Source organism: Zalophus californianus, chromosome 12, assembly GCF_009762305.2.
Source record: "Zalophus californianus isolate mZalCal1 chromosome 12, mZalCal1.pri.v2, whole genome shotgun sequence".
In the NCBI taxonomy this organism is placed as follows: Eukaryota; Metazoa; Chordata; class Mammalia; order Carnivora; family Otariidae; genus Zalophus; species Zalophus californianus.
The window spans coordinates 87,582,805-87,600,620 of NC_045606.1; the positions used below are offsets into that span (position 1 = coordinate 87,582,805).

Consider the following 17,816-nt stretch of genomic DNA (forward strand, 5'->3'; position numbering starts at 1 on the left):
TTTTTTTAACCTGACTTTAGAGGTAGCAATTCTATCTTCTCTCCAAAGTATAAAAAGCTGTCATCATTACATCAGAACCAACTGAAATTCAGAACATGGACCCATAATTAAAAGGTAACATGGCAGCATTCCTCATCTGTGTTTTTTAAAATGTAAACACAGTAGCCAAAACAAGTTACCCTTCATAAACTCTTTTTTTTTAAAGATTTTATTTACTTATTTGACAGCACAAGCCAGGGGAGGGGCAGAGGGAGAGGGAGAAGCAGATGCCCCACCGGCCAGGGAGCCCAATGCGGGGCTCGATCCCAGGACCCTGGGATCATGTGCTGTCCCAAAGGCAGACGCTTAACTGACTGAGCCACCCAGGCACCCCTCCCCCTCATAAACTCTTTTTTTTTTTTTTTAAAGATTTTATTTGTTTATTCATGAGAGACGGAGAGAGAGAGAGAGAAGCAGAGGGAGAAGCAGGCTCCCCGCCGAGCGGGGAGCCCGACGCGGGACTCGATCCCAGGACCCCGGGATCATGACCTGAGCTGAAGGCAGATGCTTAACCATCTGAGCCACCCAGGCGCCCCCTCATAAACTCTTAATGAAGTAAACTTCTTAGCTTACCATTTTGAAAACATAGTGGGCTGGTTTTTAAACAGTACTGAATATGCCACTTGCTCTGTTCAAGAGTATCACACATACTGTGTATAATTATGTTATTAGATTAGATTTTTGAAAAGACTTAAAAGCTTTGCAATAAAAAAAATTTTTAAACAAAATTTTTATGCCAGTACATTTGAAAACTTAGATGAAATGAATAAATTCCTAGAAAAATATGCACCAAGGGCGCCTGGGTGGCTCAGTTGGTTAAGCGACTGCCTTCAGCTTAGGTCATGATCCTGGAGTCCAGGGATCGAGTCCTGCATTGGGCTCCCTGCTCAGCAGTGAGTCTGCTTCTCCCTCGGACTCTCCCCCCTCTCATGCTCTCTCTCTCTCTCTCTCTCTCTCTCTCTATCTCATTCTCTCTCTCAAATAAATAAAATCTTAAAAAAAAAAAAAAACAGAAAAAAAAATGCACCAAAATGCTGCTTTGGAAATAGAAACCCTGAGTAGTCCTGTAATTATAAATGCAGTTCTTATAAAGTTAATTAAATTAACATACTCGTATAAAAAAAAAACCCCACCAGATCCAAACTTTTAAGAACAGATCTTCCAATAATGAACAAATTCTTTCAAAGATTAAGAATAGAAGGCATATTCACAATCCATTCTAATGAGATTACTTTGCTATCCAAAAGCATATAAGGAACAATAAGAGAAAGGAAAATGACAGACTCATTTCACTCTTGATCTAGATGTAAAAATCCTAAACCAGTATTGGCAAACTGAATCTAATAGTGTTTGAAAAAAGATAATATACCATGACCCAAGTTTGGTTTATCTCATGAATGTAAGGATAGTTTAATATTAGAAAGTCAATACATGTCATTATGTTAACAGATTAAGAGGAATAAACCATATAATCAGTAGGTTTAGAAATGCAATAGATAGAATTTAATAAAATCTAATTTACAATAAAAACTATTAGTAAGCTAGTAATAAGGAATTTTCTCAACTTGATAAGATCTATAAAAATATTTGAAGCAGCCTTTATCCTAATTGAGGACATGTTCTAAGCATTCTTTAAAATTGGGAACAAGACAAAGATCTCTACCGTTGCCCCTTGTATTCATCATTGTTTTGGAGGTTTTAGCCAGCACTATAAAATGAGAAAAAAAAATTGAAACTGTAAAGATTGAAGGGAAAAGATAAATGTCATTTTTTTTGCAAATGATATCATTGTCCATAGAGAATATCAAAAATAACTTGCAATAAACTACTAGAAATGATAGTTTTGAGAGTTCAACAAAGTAGTTGGATATGACTTCAATAAACAGAAATCCATTGCATTTTTCTACATCATGAACAAGCAATTAGAAAACACAACTTAAAACAGAGACCCCATTTACAAGAGCAATAAAAATGAATCTTATTAACAATGAATAAGGCCTGTGGGAGGAATATAATGAAACTTTATCGAAGAGCGTTAAAGACCTAACTAAAGAGAAATATATTCCATGTTCCCAGACAGGAAAATGGGAGATGTATAAAAAGAGTTTTACAATCAAAAACTGATGATGTAATGTATGGTGATTAACATAACAATAAAAAATTTAAAGAAAAAAATAAAAACCTTAGGTACATTGAAAAAAAAAGGTTTTACAGAAAATTAGTCAGATAAGGCTAATGAACATATGACTAGATGTCAGCCTCATTTGTATTCGGAGAAATGCAACCCTAGACCACATGAGATCTGTATTACATCCATTCAATTGACAAAATTTAAGAAATCCAAAAATACCAAGTGTTGGAGAACATGTAGGTCAAGAGAATGTCTTTTTTTCTTCCTTTGGGTGTGAAATTAGTTCAACCACTTTGGAGAGCAATTTTATGTTCTTTTATAAAGTTGAACATCCAAATTCCTGTGGCCTAGCACTTCATTCCCACGTATGGGAAGTTTAGCATACGTGTATCTGGAGGCTTGTATAAGAATGCTCATAGCAACACTGCTTGTCATAGCAAAAATTGAAATAGCCCATATGCTCATTGATAAGAGAAAGTACAAACTACGTTATAATAGCGTATCATACAGTAGTGAAAATGAGTGAAATATATCTCCATGCAGCAGTAGGGATGCATCTTAATAAAACTAAATATAATTTTAGTATCAAACCAAAGGGGAAAAGGAAGAGGAAGTGGACAATTCAGCATAGTGGTCATCTCCGAGAGGGGCACATTGGATGCACCTGGAGGGGCATGCAGAGGTAGACGTTAGTTACTGCTCACATTCTTCTTGGGCTGGAGGCAGGGGCCATTTCAAGAGTGTTCATTAGATTTTTAAAAATAAGCATACGTAGGCCGTGTATGGGCAAATGGTGTATCTGTGTCCATTAAAAATGTTTTAAATCTGAAAATTACTGATTTCTTTGAAAATAGTTATTTACCAAGCTTCAAATGAGCTTGTATCAGAATCCCCTGGAGGGTTTGTTAAAACACCTCTTACTGGCCTCCACCCTCAGAACTTCTGGTGGAGTAGGTCTGGGGTGGGACCTGAGAATTTGCATTTTAAACAAGCTCCCGTGTGATGCCGATATTGCTGGTCTGAGAAGTGCACTTGAAGATCCCCAGCTTTAAGCTAGCCGGTCTTCTCTGTTGTACCTTGCTGGGGATCCTTTCCTAATCTGATGCCATTCCATGTGTCCTTTTTAGGGGTTTGGTGGTTATCTTTTTTGTGCTTTTTATATTTGTTCAAGTTTTCCTTAGTGGGCGTATGTCTTTTCTATTTGAGGGAAACAAGTGCACTTTTGTTTAAAATATAATTAAATAAAATTGTAATTATCAACACTAAAAAGCACTCCTTTAAAATAAACACAAATCAGTTAATCAACCTGGTGATGCTGACATTGTGATTGTAGTTTAGTGCCTCAAAATGGACTGGCTGACTATAAGAAATCAAGTTTTTGGTTTATCTTATGCTATTTTGTCGTTCCATATGTGGATAACTGATTAATTGATAATCATCCTAAATCACAAGCTGATAAACTTTGTCAAGGATAAGTCAGTGTATTTCTTAAGAAGGAATTCTGTGTATTCTTTACCTGTAAATATTGACAGATTGATTGTTCATTGGAATTTGTTTTATGATTATAGAATCATGGAGTTTTTAAAAAGTGATTCACAGAATTTTAATATCCAGACTGGACTTTAGAGATTATCTACTAACTGTTCTTTTATGGAAGAGGAGCTTAGGACCCAGGGAGGCTCCGTAACTTGTCCAAGATCATTTGGTCATTGGTTGAACTGAGATTAGTCCTCTAAATTCCATTGTTTTCCCCATGCTGCAATTCATTGAGTAATTACTACTTTTATCACCTAGCCAGTTAAAGTGTATGTGTGTTTCATTTCTTAGAGATTCACTCCCATAGTGAAGAACATTTTTCACTGGTAAGGTGATATAGATCTTTCAGGATTGGTTTTGATTAAAGCTATCATTGCGGTTCTCTCTACTAAGAGAATTGTGATGGATTTCCTGCTTATTTCTCAGTAACTGTTTTCTATAACACCCGAACCATATTTTATGATTGTAGACAAATGAATAAGAGCGAAAACCGAACTAGTGAATAATTCATGTCAAGGTCTGCAAACTGCTGACAGCATCACCAAAATGTAAAAATATGTTGTGGGGCTTTTCCCTCACTGTAAAGTTATGCTTATGTGCCTTTGGGTTCCTTCACTCAGTTTCTGAGGATCTAAAATTCCACCATAAAAGATTTATTCACAGAAATGTAAAACTTTAGAGCTGGAATGCAGTATGATGATTTTGAGTTCTTTGTCTCCTTCTTCTGATAGCCGCATTTTGAAAATTAAAACGTACCTAAGAGGGTTAACCCAGTAAGCTAATTCATTGTAATAGCTTAGTGACTTATCAGATTCTATTTCTTCTATTGGAAAGTCCCACGACCTATATGAAAGAATGCAAAAGAATAACGTTCAGAGGAAGGACAAGTAACATTTCATGCAGGTTCTTAAAATAAGAAAATGCGAGATGAGGGAGATAAAGGTATTCCCAAAAGCGAGCTGCAAACTCAGGGCTCTGTATGGCCCAGTCCTGCATATTGACCATTATCACTACTCATGGTCACAGATGATGTGACCTTGGGAGTATGGAGGCAGGCTGTGGCTGGGGGGTGGGGGGGTGGGAGGGAGGTGTTGGGCCACTGTAAAAAGTACTCTTCACTCAAGAACCCGATTAATTTATAATCATTGAAATCCCTCAAAATTTAAGGAGGAGTGAAGAGTTGGGAAATAAACAGTTTTTCTGAAATGAACTTATATCTCAGCCGAGATGTGCAGTCCGTTCCTCAAGCCTTTGCCCCCAGTGCTGTGAGAGACTGCAGAGGTAGCTGCAGAAGCCAGGACTACCATTGCAGTGAGCCCTCTGTATTTCCTCTTCCTTTGGGCTCTTGCGAGGCTGATTTCATGAAACCTGACTTGCCGTATTAGTCAAAGCAGGAGAGTGAGCCAGATGTACCGAGAGAACTGGGGTTAGCCTTGGATGTCTTGGAAAATTACTGCATACACAATAAACAAGCTTGCCTTTTCACTTCCCACTAGCTCTTGATAGTTTCAGGATTCCTATTTCCTCGTTTTCTGATCCTTGCTCCCTTCCCATGCAAGGGCTTCCTGACTCAGGGCCCACAAGCATTTGTTTTACTCTTCCCTGTAGAGTATCTTCATTTCGGTTGGAGCAGACCTATCAGGACACTAATGCCCCAACATAGGACTTAAAGATTATTGCATCCTCTGCTAACTTGAGACAGACGGCCATTTGAAGTTTTCCTTGCCTAATTTTTCTTGCCAAAGATTGCCACTCCAAGGACATTTCATTTCATCTATAGCTCTGTGAAAATTTAATCTCCGTTTCCCACATTTCACATCCCTTGTTACAATCCGTATCTGCAAAGATCTTGTCTTCATTCTCGTTCGAGAATGATTATTTAAACAGCCCAGGGGAAACAGAAGCAGAAAGAGTGTGGCGTTTGTGAACCTAAATGTTTCTTTGTAAAGCTCTTCTGGCAGGAAGCTTTATGAAAGTACATTCGAAAATGCATATTTGATGACCAGTGAAACTATGCTTCAGCCCAAGGGTCACATCTGGAACCAATGAAGAAAAATTAGGAATGTCTGGTTCATTTGGCAACATTTTCTCCTCATTGCTTCTAGTTTCCTAATTTACCTCTTTCTCTGGCCTACGTCTTTTCGGAATGGATGCTGGCCTTCAATCTTCCATTTTGTGCTGTTGGCCGACAGGTAGAGGTTGTGATTCCTTGACCTCACGTGCTTGTAATGTGTTAATGATAACTGCCTTATAATTGCGAGGAACTTTATGGCTTGTGAACCTCATTCCGAAGATTTTTTCCATGATCAGACTTTCAGTTTTCATGACAACCTGTTGTTTGTTATTCCCACTTTACCAGTGAAAAATCTGAACAGAGAGAAGTTAAGTCACATAATGAGTAACTCGTGGAGTTAGGAGAACTACAAAGAATTATGAGGCAAAATACCTATTTTTTGTGATCCTTAATGATCCCTTCCATCCCCTTTTAAAAATTCTTTGATTCTATGATTAATGGAAGGAGATAGGCGGGGGGTTGGAAGTTGACCAGAAAAGGCTCCGGGGAAGAAATGGTCTGTCCAGAGTAAGTATCAAGAATTGAAGTTGCTGTGACAAATTTACAATTACAGCATGGCAAGTTGCTTCCAAATTGGCTCCAGCATAATGAAGCCCTAGTCATAGGAAACAAAGTGTTCTGCAGAACCTTTAAAATGCTTGCTAAACTGATAGGTGAAGAATGGCATCTTGATTTGCATTCTCCTGATTAAGGGTGAAGCAGAGTCTTTAAATATGTTTATTAGCTACTTGGATTTGCTCTTTTGGGAATTTTCTCCCTATGTTCTTTCTCGTTTTCTATTGGGTGGTTTGGTCTTTATTCTTTCTTTCTATTAAGTTATTGTCATTCTTTATGTATTCTAGATAGTAATCCTTCATCTACTATTTGTTGCAAATACGTTCTCCCAGCCTATCATTTGTACGTACTTAAGTAATTAAGAGCGACAGAAATAAGAATATGAGGCTATTTTTCAAAAAAGAAATAATTAAGTTGATTTAATGTAAATGTTAAAGAAAGAAAAGAAGTGGAATTTGAAATTGAGTCCTGAGGAATAGGCAGGGTTTAGGAAGGGTAGGAAAGCAACATGAAAACAAGACACACTGCTAAGTAAGAAAGTTCTTGGTATGTTCCAGAACTGGCGAGAAGACTGACCTGGTAGAATTAGGGAATTCTCACTGGGTTATAATGGAGATGAAACAGGAGAGATAGGCTTTGCTTAAAGTCAGGGGCTTCAGATGCCAGAGTGAGAAATTTGGAATTTGTCCTGTGAGAATTTTTTGATTGAAACATGATATTCAATCAATATTTTGAAAAAAATTAACCTGACTACAGTGTGTCAGGTGATTTAGGCAGGAAGAAATGGTTGTTAGAGGTACCCATCAGTGCTAAAGCTGAATTAAGTTGGCAGTGGAGTGAACGGAAAGGAAGGGAATAATTAAAGAGATGTTTAAAGCAAAAAATGCCAACTCTTGCTGATTGATTGGATGCCCTGAAGATTACAAGTGGCTGAGAGAACCATGATGTCTTCAAGCAATACTTGGGAGGGAAAACTGAACTGTGGTGGGCAAATGATATTAAATCCCAAAAATTTGCCAAAGAAATTGAGACCAGAGAGAGGAGAATAGAATTGGTGATGTTGGGATTGCAGTTTTAGGTGACTGTAAGGATGGAACACAGAAGAAATTTAAATTTTAAAATGACTAGAAACTCAACATGAGGAAATGAAGATGGAGTTTAGGCCTCATTTATTTTAAAGGGAGAAGAGAAACCAATATAGACAAAAAAGGCTGTTCCTCTCTATATCAGGGTATTGGTTCTTTACCACCTATCTGCCACAGGTGACATCTCCCTGGCTGTTCCCCTGGTTCTGAGGGTAATAAAGCTTGGTGCATGTTGCTTGCACAGGTGACCCTGTATTGGGAGGTCTCACCTGTGGGAAAGTTTGTGAGTTTCTTGTGAAGACCCTTAAGGAACCAAGGAAAAACACTGCCAAGGAGGCAGCTTCCAAAGCACCCTGAAATGTTTTTCCTCACTGATTAAATGAGTCACATATGAATGCAAAGTGAACTGAGCATACTCAAAAGCTATGTCTTTAAAAAAATTTAAGCAGTGCCAGTATTAACTTCTATAATGAAAAAAATATATTTCAAGATTTAGTGTCCATCCTGTATCGGGCATGTATTAGTGCTTTATTAATGCCGTTGTCTGATTTTTCTAGTGATCTGACACTATTTTTTTCTTCAAAAAAATTTTTTTTGTTAAAGATTTTATTTATTAGAGAGAGAGAGAGTGTGTGTGCATAAGCAGGGGGTGGAGGGAGAGGGATAAGCAGACTCGGTGCTGAGTGTGGAGCCTGAAGTGGGGCTCAGTATCGTAATTCTGAGATCATGATCTGAGCGGAAATCAAGAGCCGGATGCTTAACCGACTGAGCCACCTGGGCGCCCCTCTTCAAAATGTTTCTCATATCATTTTCCTTAAACATAGTCATGGTGCATAGGCAACAAGATAGAGGAGATCCGTGGGCTAGAGCTGTGTAGTGGCCTAACATACCTGAGTCTGGCCAAGAACAAGATCACGTCAATTAACGGCTTAGGCATGCTGCCAATCAAAATCCTTTGTCTGGTGAGTCTAACCAAAAGTTACTCTTTTTTTTTTTTTTTTCATTTTTTAAGATTTGATTATTTGACAGAAAGAGAGAGAGCAAAAGCATAAGCAGGGGGAGCAGCAGGCAGTGGGAGAGGGAGAAGCAGACTCCCCACTGAGCAGGGAGCCTGATGTGGGGCTCGATCCCTGGACCCTGGGATCATGACCTGAGCCAAAGGCAGATGCTTAATTACTGAGCCACCCAAATGCCCCTCTTCCTACGATTCTTCCAGAGTCTTTGTCTAATTTATCCTGCTGCCCCAAAGTGTGCCTCTGCTGTAAAGGGGCAGAGGAAGGCAACCCTGAGAAAGAAAGGAATACTTTTAACAACTATGAAAAATACATTTCATAATGTCTCACTGATGAAATAACATTTAAGCATAATATTTACTGCTGTTTACCCTTTATTGTTCTCAAGTGAACCATAAGATGTTCTCTGGGCCTGAACTTTGGCAGCCCTTTTATATTAATATATGCTAGTTTCCCATTCTAGAAAACCAGAATTGATGCTGAGAATAAAGGAACAATTCCAATCAGAAACTTGAAGTTTTTAAATTTTTTTCCCATAGAGAGAACTTTTCTTAAGCTCTATGATGTGTGCTGTGACTATGAATAAACATGCAGATAATTTATTAAAAAGTCAGCAGAATTATAATAGTTCCAAAGATATATACAGTGTTTTTGAAATAACAGTATAGCTCACTAATTTAAAAGTTGATAATACAGTTTGTAGATTATTCAGGATTCTTCTTCCATTCCTCCTCTCTCCTATGTCTTACCCTTGGATGGCTTTGCTATTTTTTATTATATCTGTCACAAGGTGGGCAGGGAGGATTTTAAGCCATGAGGCTGGTAGCTTATTAATTTCTTATGTGAACCATCCAATAGGAGAGTGTTGAACTGCTTTTTGAAATGACATCTTGGGGTTATCTGCAGATTTTTGACATAATATACTATTCCTGCCTTATTTAACTACAGATAGTGGAAGGTTGGCTAGTGTTAATTTTTCTTTCCCTGAGCTTAGAGCTTGAAGTGGTTTTTCAAGAGACTCCCCTCCTTACAGCAAGTTAGGTGAGGGCAAAGTACTGGTTCCAGTACCAAGGACAGACCGTGGGCGTGGAGAGGTCTAATAATGTCCTTAAGATTTCATGTTTTCTGCGCACCGGGGCATGTTAGCAAAGCGTAAAAGAAAATGAATTTGTAAAGTTGGTGGACAAATTTAAAAATTATCAAAGAAAGTCACATTCAAAAAATTATGATAATTTAAAGGAGTGCTGGCAATATCTACTACTCAGTTGGTACCTTGTTAGAACCTTATCCTTTTCTTTACATCTCTTTGTATTGGTGCTCTCTTTAACTTTAAGTGGAGCATGGTATGTGGAAAGAGATGGGGGGTGTGCTTAGAGGGAGGAGAACTGAATTCATGATTAAGAAGATTAACACATAGCACTTTAAACAAGAGTTTGTTTCGATAACTAAACAATCCATGTTGACAGTTCCACCTCAAGCAGCTTTTAGAAAAAGCATAAAGGTCTTATTTTTTCTACAAATAAATTAGGGAGATTATTCCCAGTCCCTGCCCCCATCACCCAAGATGAATCAAAAAATACGGACCATGCCATCATTCATTTCCCCTTAAAGTTTTTGAGAATAGTAACGGTTTCTTTCACAAATGTTAATGAAATATAGAAGATAAAATGATACACATTTGCTTCAATAGTTAATGCTTTTATGTTTTAGTTTGTGGAATTAGAAAACCACCTGCTTTACTACTGAAATAATTCATTTTACATTTTTTTAGAGAAAAGAGAATAATTCGCTATACAAACCAGTTAATTCTCTACCATCAGCTTTTACAATAAATGTAAGGAGGTAATGTGGTTTACTCATGGGCTATTCTGTCAACCACTTCTTTGAACAAGTAAGGACAATGCATTCCACACTGTAAAATTCATTTTGTCTTAGTAAGAGCCATTTATTTCTTCCTTTCCAAATTGGGGAGATGAAGAATATTTCTCATTTCATCTCTTTAAGAAAATAGCTTCTCTCTAAAGGCCCCCTTTTCCCTGTTGATCACAATTTTACAAAAAGGAAAGCAGAACCGTTCTTGCTGAAACTGGATGTCCACTTTGAGGGGCAATGTATCCGTGTTTCAGCATTGGATAAAGGGTTTGACTAGATGACTTTCAACTCAGAAATTATGTGATTCTGAATATTTCACTGCTCTGCTTTCCTTTATGACCATAGGCTAGCTAATTAAACGTTTCTATGCCTCACTCTACTCTTAGGCATCTACCACTTTGAAAGCCATCAGAGATGCTGTAAAGATTTATTACAGTCTATCTTCCATAGTTCTAGCACTTCAGAGTCCTTTGGGAAGAAATGTATTGTATATAAATTTTATATGTGGGCATATTTTAAATAGGATATTGAGGTCTTATTTCAATAAGTTAAATTAGTAGGGCTATTATGTTAACTTTAGTGCAGTTTTTTCTTTTACTTTTCTATTACACTTTTTAGAACATTTTTGAACTCTGAATAGTAGGAAATTTGACTTCGGCAAATGGGGGTTATGAGTATTTTTCCCTTCTGATTATGGAATTGTTCAAACATATATTTTTAAAAAGGGAATAGTTTAATGAGCCCCCATGTATTATCACCCAGCTTTGCAGATTATCAACATTCTATTAATGTATTTTTAAAGGCCACAGAATTAAACTAATGACTGCAAATCTTGCTCATTATTGAAGTGAAATCCTATGAAAGATAGGATGAAAATGAGCTCTTGCTATTAAAATGTACCAGGAAACATATATCAGGAAAAATATTGTAGATGGAGAGCATGCTATAATTTAATTTTTCAGTTAAGTGCTTATTAAAAGTAGTAAAAGTTTAAAGATGGGCATTTTATGTCATTAATTGAAACCTCAAAATTGTCTTTATGACTCCCAACTTAAACTAAAAGTGTAATTTTACTGTGGCATGTTCTTACACTTCAAGGCTAAGAAACCCAAGGAATTATATGTTGGAAAATGCACAAGAAAATGCAGATTATTGTTGCCACTATAATTTGTTATTATGCGTCCATGGGGGTTGGGAAAGAGGATCTCTGAATCTTTGTTTTATGCTTATTGTCTGAGAAGATGCTTATGTGTGAATTATTGAAGAACTCAGTTATCTATTGTTGAATAACAAGCCACCCCAAGTGTGGTGCACAGAGAAGTATTATTCACTAACCATTTTTTTGGCTAGCCGTTCTGTAATCTGAGCTGGGTTCAGCAGGGTGGTTCTTCTGCTACTCTTGCCTCATTCAGCTGGCAGATTGGCTGGGGGCTGCGCTCAGCGGGGATGCTGAAATGGCTGGATTTTTCCTCTCTCTCTTTAGTGTCAGGGCCCCTCTCCGTGTGACCTCTTCTTCTCCATGTGACCTCTCCACAAATCCTCTCCCAACAGAGTAGCTAGAGTCCTTACATGGCAGCTCAGGGCTCCAGGATACAAGAAGGGAAGCTGCCAGGCCTTCTCAATTCTTAGACTTGGAACTGGCACACTTCTGCCATATTCTTTTCTTAAGGCAAGTCGTAGGTCCAGCCTAGATTCAAGAGGAGGGACCTGCTCGAGAGCATAAATAACTCAAGCCATGGATCAGACTACCACAGCCCTTGTGATATGAAGTGATTATATTTAGAATATTCCTGAAAACCAAGTATATGTGGGAATCACACTATACTTGTAATAATCACACGTGGTGTAACATGATGGCGCTGAAAGAATTGCAATTTTAAATATTTTTTCTGAAGATGAACACAGGTATGCTATTATTAGGATTTAGGTAAATAATGTTAAAAGCTTACACTACCTAGCTTCTGTCTGTCCTACTGATTCGAACATTCATCTCGCAAGAACTTTAGTGAACATATGACATTCTGAATCTTCCAGCTGAAAAACTGGGAGTTCTTTCTGGGGCATATGTATATGTGTTTATCAAGGTGATCAGTGGAAATGGGAGGGTGCGGGGCAACAAGAATGGCTTGCTGATTTTAGGAGATTGGGGCAGAATCCAGAATGAAAACTTGGCCTTACACTTTTTCCTACTAGAAGCTTTTAAGACATTGGTTGTATTTTACCAATTGTAGAGCAATAACCAGATTGAGAAGATCACGGGTTTGGAGGACCTAAAAGCCTTGCAGATTGTGGATCTGTCCCATAATCAGATCAGCAGCCTCCAGGGCTTAGAGAACCATGACCTCTTGGAAGTCATCAACCTGGAGGATAATAAGGTAACGTCACACGTCACCTGTCCTGGTTTCAGTGTCTGTGTAAGAGGACATACCAAGTCCCATTACTGGTTTCTCAAGGGCTGTCACTTGAAATGCCAGCTTAGAAACATTATTCTAGAAAATTTCCAGGAGCAGTCATTGCAGAAGGACTGTTTCGTTTGTTTGTAATTAATACAATTCTTAATTTTTGGAAATCTGATTATTCCTAATTACATTGTTTTAAGGGTTTAAATTGCAACCAAGTGGACATGACTTTCTGAAGTAGATGTGTTCATGTAAAATTTTGTGTAGAAAGGTGACCTTGGGAGTGTCTGAAATGTCAGAGCAGGGAAATGGGAGACATGAGAAGAGCCTCAGGCTGGTGTTGCCTGTGCCTATCATTTAAGGAGAAGAGGCACAGGGAGTGAATTCCTATATTCTATTGGTAACAAAAGTGTATGTTCCTAATCTGTAGAAGTTGGGGATTGGACTGACTCAAATTTTCTATATATGGTTTAATACACACTTTGTTTCATAAACTATATAAATTGGTGTCCACTCTTAATTATACTTTATTTTCAATGAAGCACTTGTACTCATAATCATGGTATATCTGACTACTTAAGCAATAATGTCTATAAAACAATTGTATTCTTACTGAGTACTTTATCACATTTTTTGGAAAGACTCATAAGGAAGTTGACTGTTTATTTCTTCTTGAAAATGCAAACTTGGCTGGCCCTGAAAGAGACATTGGTCTTACCTGGGGTGAGATGTGATGCTGTGGAGACATTTCTCTGTTCAGGTGTGATGGTGCTTATCAGTTATGTCTGATGACTCTTTCTCCAGTGAACTTGCATCACCTATTTATCTAAACATCAAGAAAAGGCCATCTTTAGGTCTGGGGAAAAGTAGATTTTTAATCACAGACAAAACTGTTCATCCTTATTTTTACTTGATTTGTATATTGTTTTGTCAGCTCCTAAGTTCATTTAACTTTTGCTCCCTGTGCCACGTGTCTTATGAAGTCAGCACAGTCTCTGTTTCTTTTAGTGTCTTTTCATGAAATTGCCATGAAAATGGTTCTCACGTATATCCAGGGAGTGTTGAAAAGGTATGGAATGCATCCATTGAGTCCCAACTGAATGCATCTCAGAATTCAGGAAAGGGAATAATGGTTAATGGTAATAATAGTAATAATTACAGTCATAAGATCATCTAGAGATATTTGTTGAGTACCCGTGCACAAAGCACTGTTCTAAGCACTTCACATCTATCATCTCATTTGATCCTCATTATAACCCTACTATTGCCATATTTTATAGATGAAGAAACTGGGGCACAGAGAGGTTAAGTGTAACATGCCCAGAGTTCTACGTCTAGCAAATAGCAGAGTCAGGATGCAAATATAGAATGGTTTGCCTCCAGACTCCGTGTTCTCAACACTGAAGGATAATACAGTAATTATCCTTCAGAAAAGCGTATAGTGTAATGCTCTAGAAGAGTGCTTTCTGATAGAAATATAATGCAAGCCATAAATGTGAGCCATATATGCAGTTTTAAGTTTTCTAGTAGGCACAATAAAAAAGTGAAAACAAACAAGGAAAAGTAATTGTAATAATATATTTTATTTAGCCCAGTACATCCAAAATATCATCATGTCAACATGTAATCTATAGAAAAATCATTGATGAGGCACTTTATAACCTCTTGCCCATACTAAGTTTTTGACATCTGGTATGTATTTTATACTTACACACATTTCAGTTCATCCTAGCCCTATTCCAAATGTTAAGTAGCTGCATGTGGCTAGTAACTACCATATTGGATAGTGCTGCTCTAGAAAGTGCTGCTCATGAATAAATATATCGTTCTCTTCCATTTCAAGAGACATTTCAAGTTACATTTGAAAACATTTAAGAAAAAAAAAGAGGGCTATCATTAAGTAAGTAAAGGAGTTTATAGTTTTCAAATGTTCAAGAGACTCCATTAAAGAAAAAGTGGCCATGTGTCCCAAAGCAGGGAATCCTTCGGGAAGAATTGAGTCCATAACAATAACATAATTCCCTGGTTCCCCACTGGGCAGGTTGGGGAGCAACCAACAGTACTTTGAAATGTTCTTTGTGCCTTCCAAAGATTTCCTCAGAGATTTCCCCAGTACTACTGAGAATACCATGTCAGGTATGGAAAATTTGTCATTTAACAGAAACATAACTTAGCTGCTGCTCCTCATATGATTAATTTGATATTTTATCATTTGCACTTTCATCAGTATTATTTACTTGGTTTTAGCTGCTGACACATTGCTGTACCCTCACGTGATCATTTCAACATCTCTTTTAAGTTCCTTTGCAAATGTTTCCCATCAGCTGGTGATTTGGGGGCCCTTATCACTCTCTAGAGTCCTTGTTAGAGTGGATGTCATAAAACTTATCCCCCAAATGTTAACTCTGTTAACTTCAGTCCTTTCTTCTAGAAACATGACATTGGTTGGGGAGTTACTTAGAGAATGCTTTTCCTTCTTTTAGTGTCATTATTTCATAAATCAATCAGCCAATCAATCAGTCAAAGAAAAAGTTTTCACAGGCCGCTTTAGGTGTGGATGCTGGGGCTTGGAGAGCATAGCCTACGAGGAAATGGCAAAATGAGAGTCAACTAAACTGCTCTCCCTAGGAATTCGAAGTTGACAGGCTGCTAGGGGTTGGGAGTAACCCACAGGGGCAGAGGAGGTTTGCAAAGAGGGGCACACGGAATCTGGGGATCAGCTGTGCTGGCGTGACATTCTTGGCTGATGTTCCTTTAAGAATAGAAACTTTCTGGCAGTGTTTTACTCTAAGTTATTCGGGGTGCTGTACCCCTACATCCACTGTAATGAATGATCTGTGATGCACACAGCCTTGGGTTTGGCATTTGAGAAGACATGCGGGTGGGTCTGCTGTGGGTTGAGGTCTTCAGGAGAGGGAGAGGGGGCCGATGCAGGACAGCCAGTATCTGTGGAATGTGTCTAATTCAGCAGATGTGGGATCTTGAAGCCGGGCTAGCCCATACTTGCTTGGCTCTGCCCTTAACAGCCTCTTCCTACCTTTGGAAGGACTAGGGGGGAAAGGCAGCTGGATCCCTCTCATGTGACTCTCAAAAGACCAGGTGATCCCAGCTGACATTTTAGTTACAATTTTTTGTAGTCCGTGATCATGCTATTCATGTTGTTTGTAACATTTCAAGATCTTTCCATGTCAGTTACCAGAGATGTCACCATCTTCTAAAGTAAGTGCATAGTGTTCCTATCATGGGACTGTACTGTGTGACTCATTAAACTCATCACATAATGATGGGTTTTTTTCAGAATTTAGGAATTTTTAAACTTTTACTAAAAATGTTAGCCCAGACATTCTTTATCTAATGTTTGCCAGTCTGATGATCTCTTCAGTGTAAACCTCTTGAGGGTGGGGAAGCTGGTTCATAGCTTATGCACACATAACATATCAGCTTGCCCCTTAGGAAAAACATGCCAGTTTCCACCCTCACCAGCAGTGCGTGCCAGTGCATGCACGTGGCCAGGACTTGGCGGTGAGACATGTTCACCACAGGAAAACATCCCCTGCTTGCATTTGTGTCGGGTCCAAGCACAGGAGCTGTATGCTAGAGGAAAATCAATCCATGGCTCTGACTAAGCAGTGTGAAGCGAGTTGACTTTTCCACCTTCCTGAATCACACAATATTTTAAAAAAATGATCTTTTTATCTTGCAGAGGATCGAAATGCCCCTCTAATGGATCTAGTCATTGTGTTGAAAGAGCAGTGTCTGATAGCATAGCATTGCTATAAGCAGATTAATGCTTATTAATAAGCATATAGAACTAATGCCAGGTTCTTTGCAGTGACTCAGAATTTACCTTTTATATTATGTCTTTGAAAATGGCATCCCTTGAATATGGTGCATGTGTTGTTCCCCTGATTTAACGCTGGGAATAGTTTAATTTTAGCTGCATTTTGTGTTTGGATAACTCAGGAATTATCGGTGACTACCTTTGGAGAGCTTTCACAATGCACACAGAAATGACTTGGGGAGAAACAGAAATGAAGAAGTGCTTTTTAATTTTTTTGCAGAAGTTTAGTATCCACATCTTAAATAAAATTATAATTATGCTAACTACAGGAAATTTAAGTAAAACTGTTTGTCCTTAGTGGGAAATCCAGGCATTCTGCAACCCAAGCTCTCTCCTTGGTCAAATTAAGGAACTGTCAAGCAGCCTTTTTTCCCCTCATTTTTTAAAGTTGTGACACATAACCTACACAGAAAAGAGTATAAAACATAAGCGTGCAGTTTAAACAAAAAATTTTAAGGTGAATGCCCGTGTCAAGAAGTGTGTCGTATCATTTCTGTTTTTATCTTTCCTTAAACTAATTATCTTTTGTTAAAAAAACAAAAGAGCTACACATGCACGTGTGGTAAGAAGTCTTCATCGGTGACAAGCAGCCAGGCTAGCAGAGGCAGCCCTGGGGAGGCAGACTGGGGAGCAGGAGGGCTAGGAAGGCTTAGGGTTGAGGAGAGAGAACCAGGGAGCCCCCACCTGCATTTTTTTTTGTCCTATTTCTCTGATTCTGCATACTAAGTTATTTCTGCCTTAAAATAAATAAAATATTTATTAATAAAAAATAAAATATTTATTAATTAATTAAAATAAATATGGCTGAGATGAGGAATAGTTCAGAGAACTATTTTTTAGCCAGAGAAGAAAAAAAGAAAATGTGGCTATGTGTGTTCACATTTAGTGAAGGAGCATGCAGTAATTCCCTTGTTCTGCATTCGGAAGACTCCTGAGAAGGCTAGATATGCAACAGAGCAGTTTCTAAAATAAGTTGAAGTTAGAGGATCCATACCAGCTCCTCTTATAGTACTTTATATTATTGGTTGTACAGTTAATCTATTGATAATACTTTGTTTCTTTGATTAAACAGATTGCTGAGCTGGGTGAAATAGAATACATTGAAAATCTACCTCTCCTCCGGGTTCTCAATTTTCTAAGAAATCCAATTCAGGTGAGAGAGATTTATGGGCAGAGAGGGGGTGAGGACCTTCTTGGAATTCTTCAAGGAACACTTTTGATAAAGAGCATCAGGGCTGTGCATGCACTGTATTTACCTTCATTCTCGATCT

General features: G+C 38.1%; 1 protein-coding gene across 2 annotated transcripts in view; it reads left to right on the forward strand.

Moving 5' to 3' along the window:
• Positions 1–17,816, forward strand: part of LRGUK (leucine rich repeats and guanylate kinase domain containing) — a 114,936-nt gene that overhangs the window by 26,292 nt on the left and 70,828 nt on the right. For both annotated transcript variants that reach the window (XM_027574795.2, XM_027574791.1), the window contains exons 6-8: positions 8,258–8,382; positions 12,537–12,680; positions 17,618–17,698. In XM_027574795.2, the coding sequence (XP_027430596.1) occupies positions 8,258–8,382; positions 12,537–12,680; positions 17,618–17,698 (350 nt within the window). The remainder of the gene's footprint in view (positions 1–8,257; positions 8,383–12,536; positions 12,681–17,617; positions 17,699–17,816) is intronic.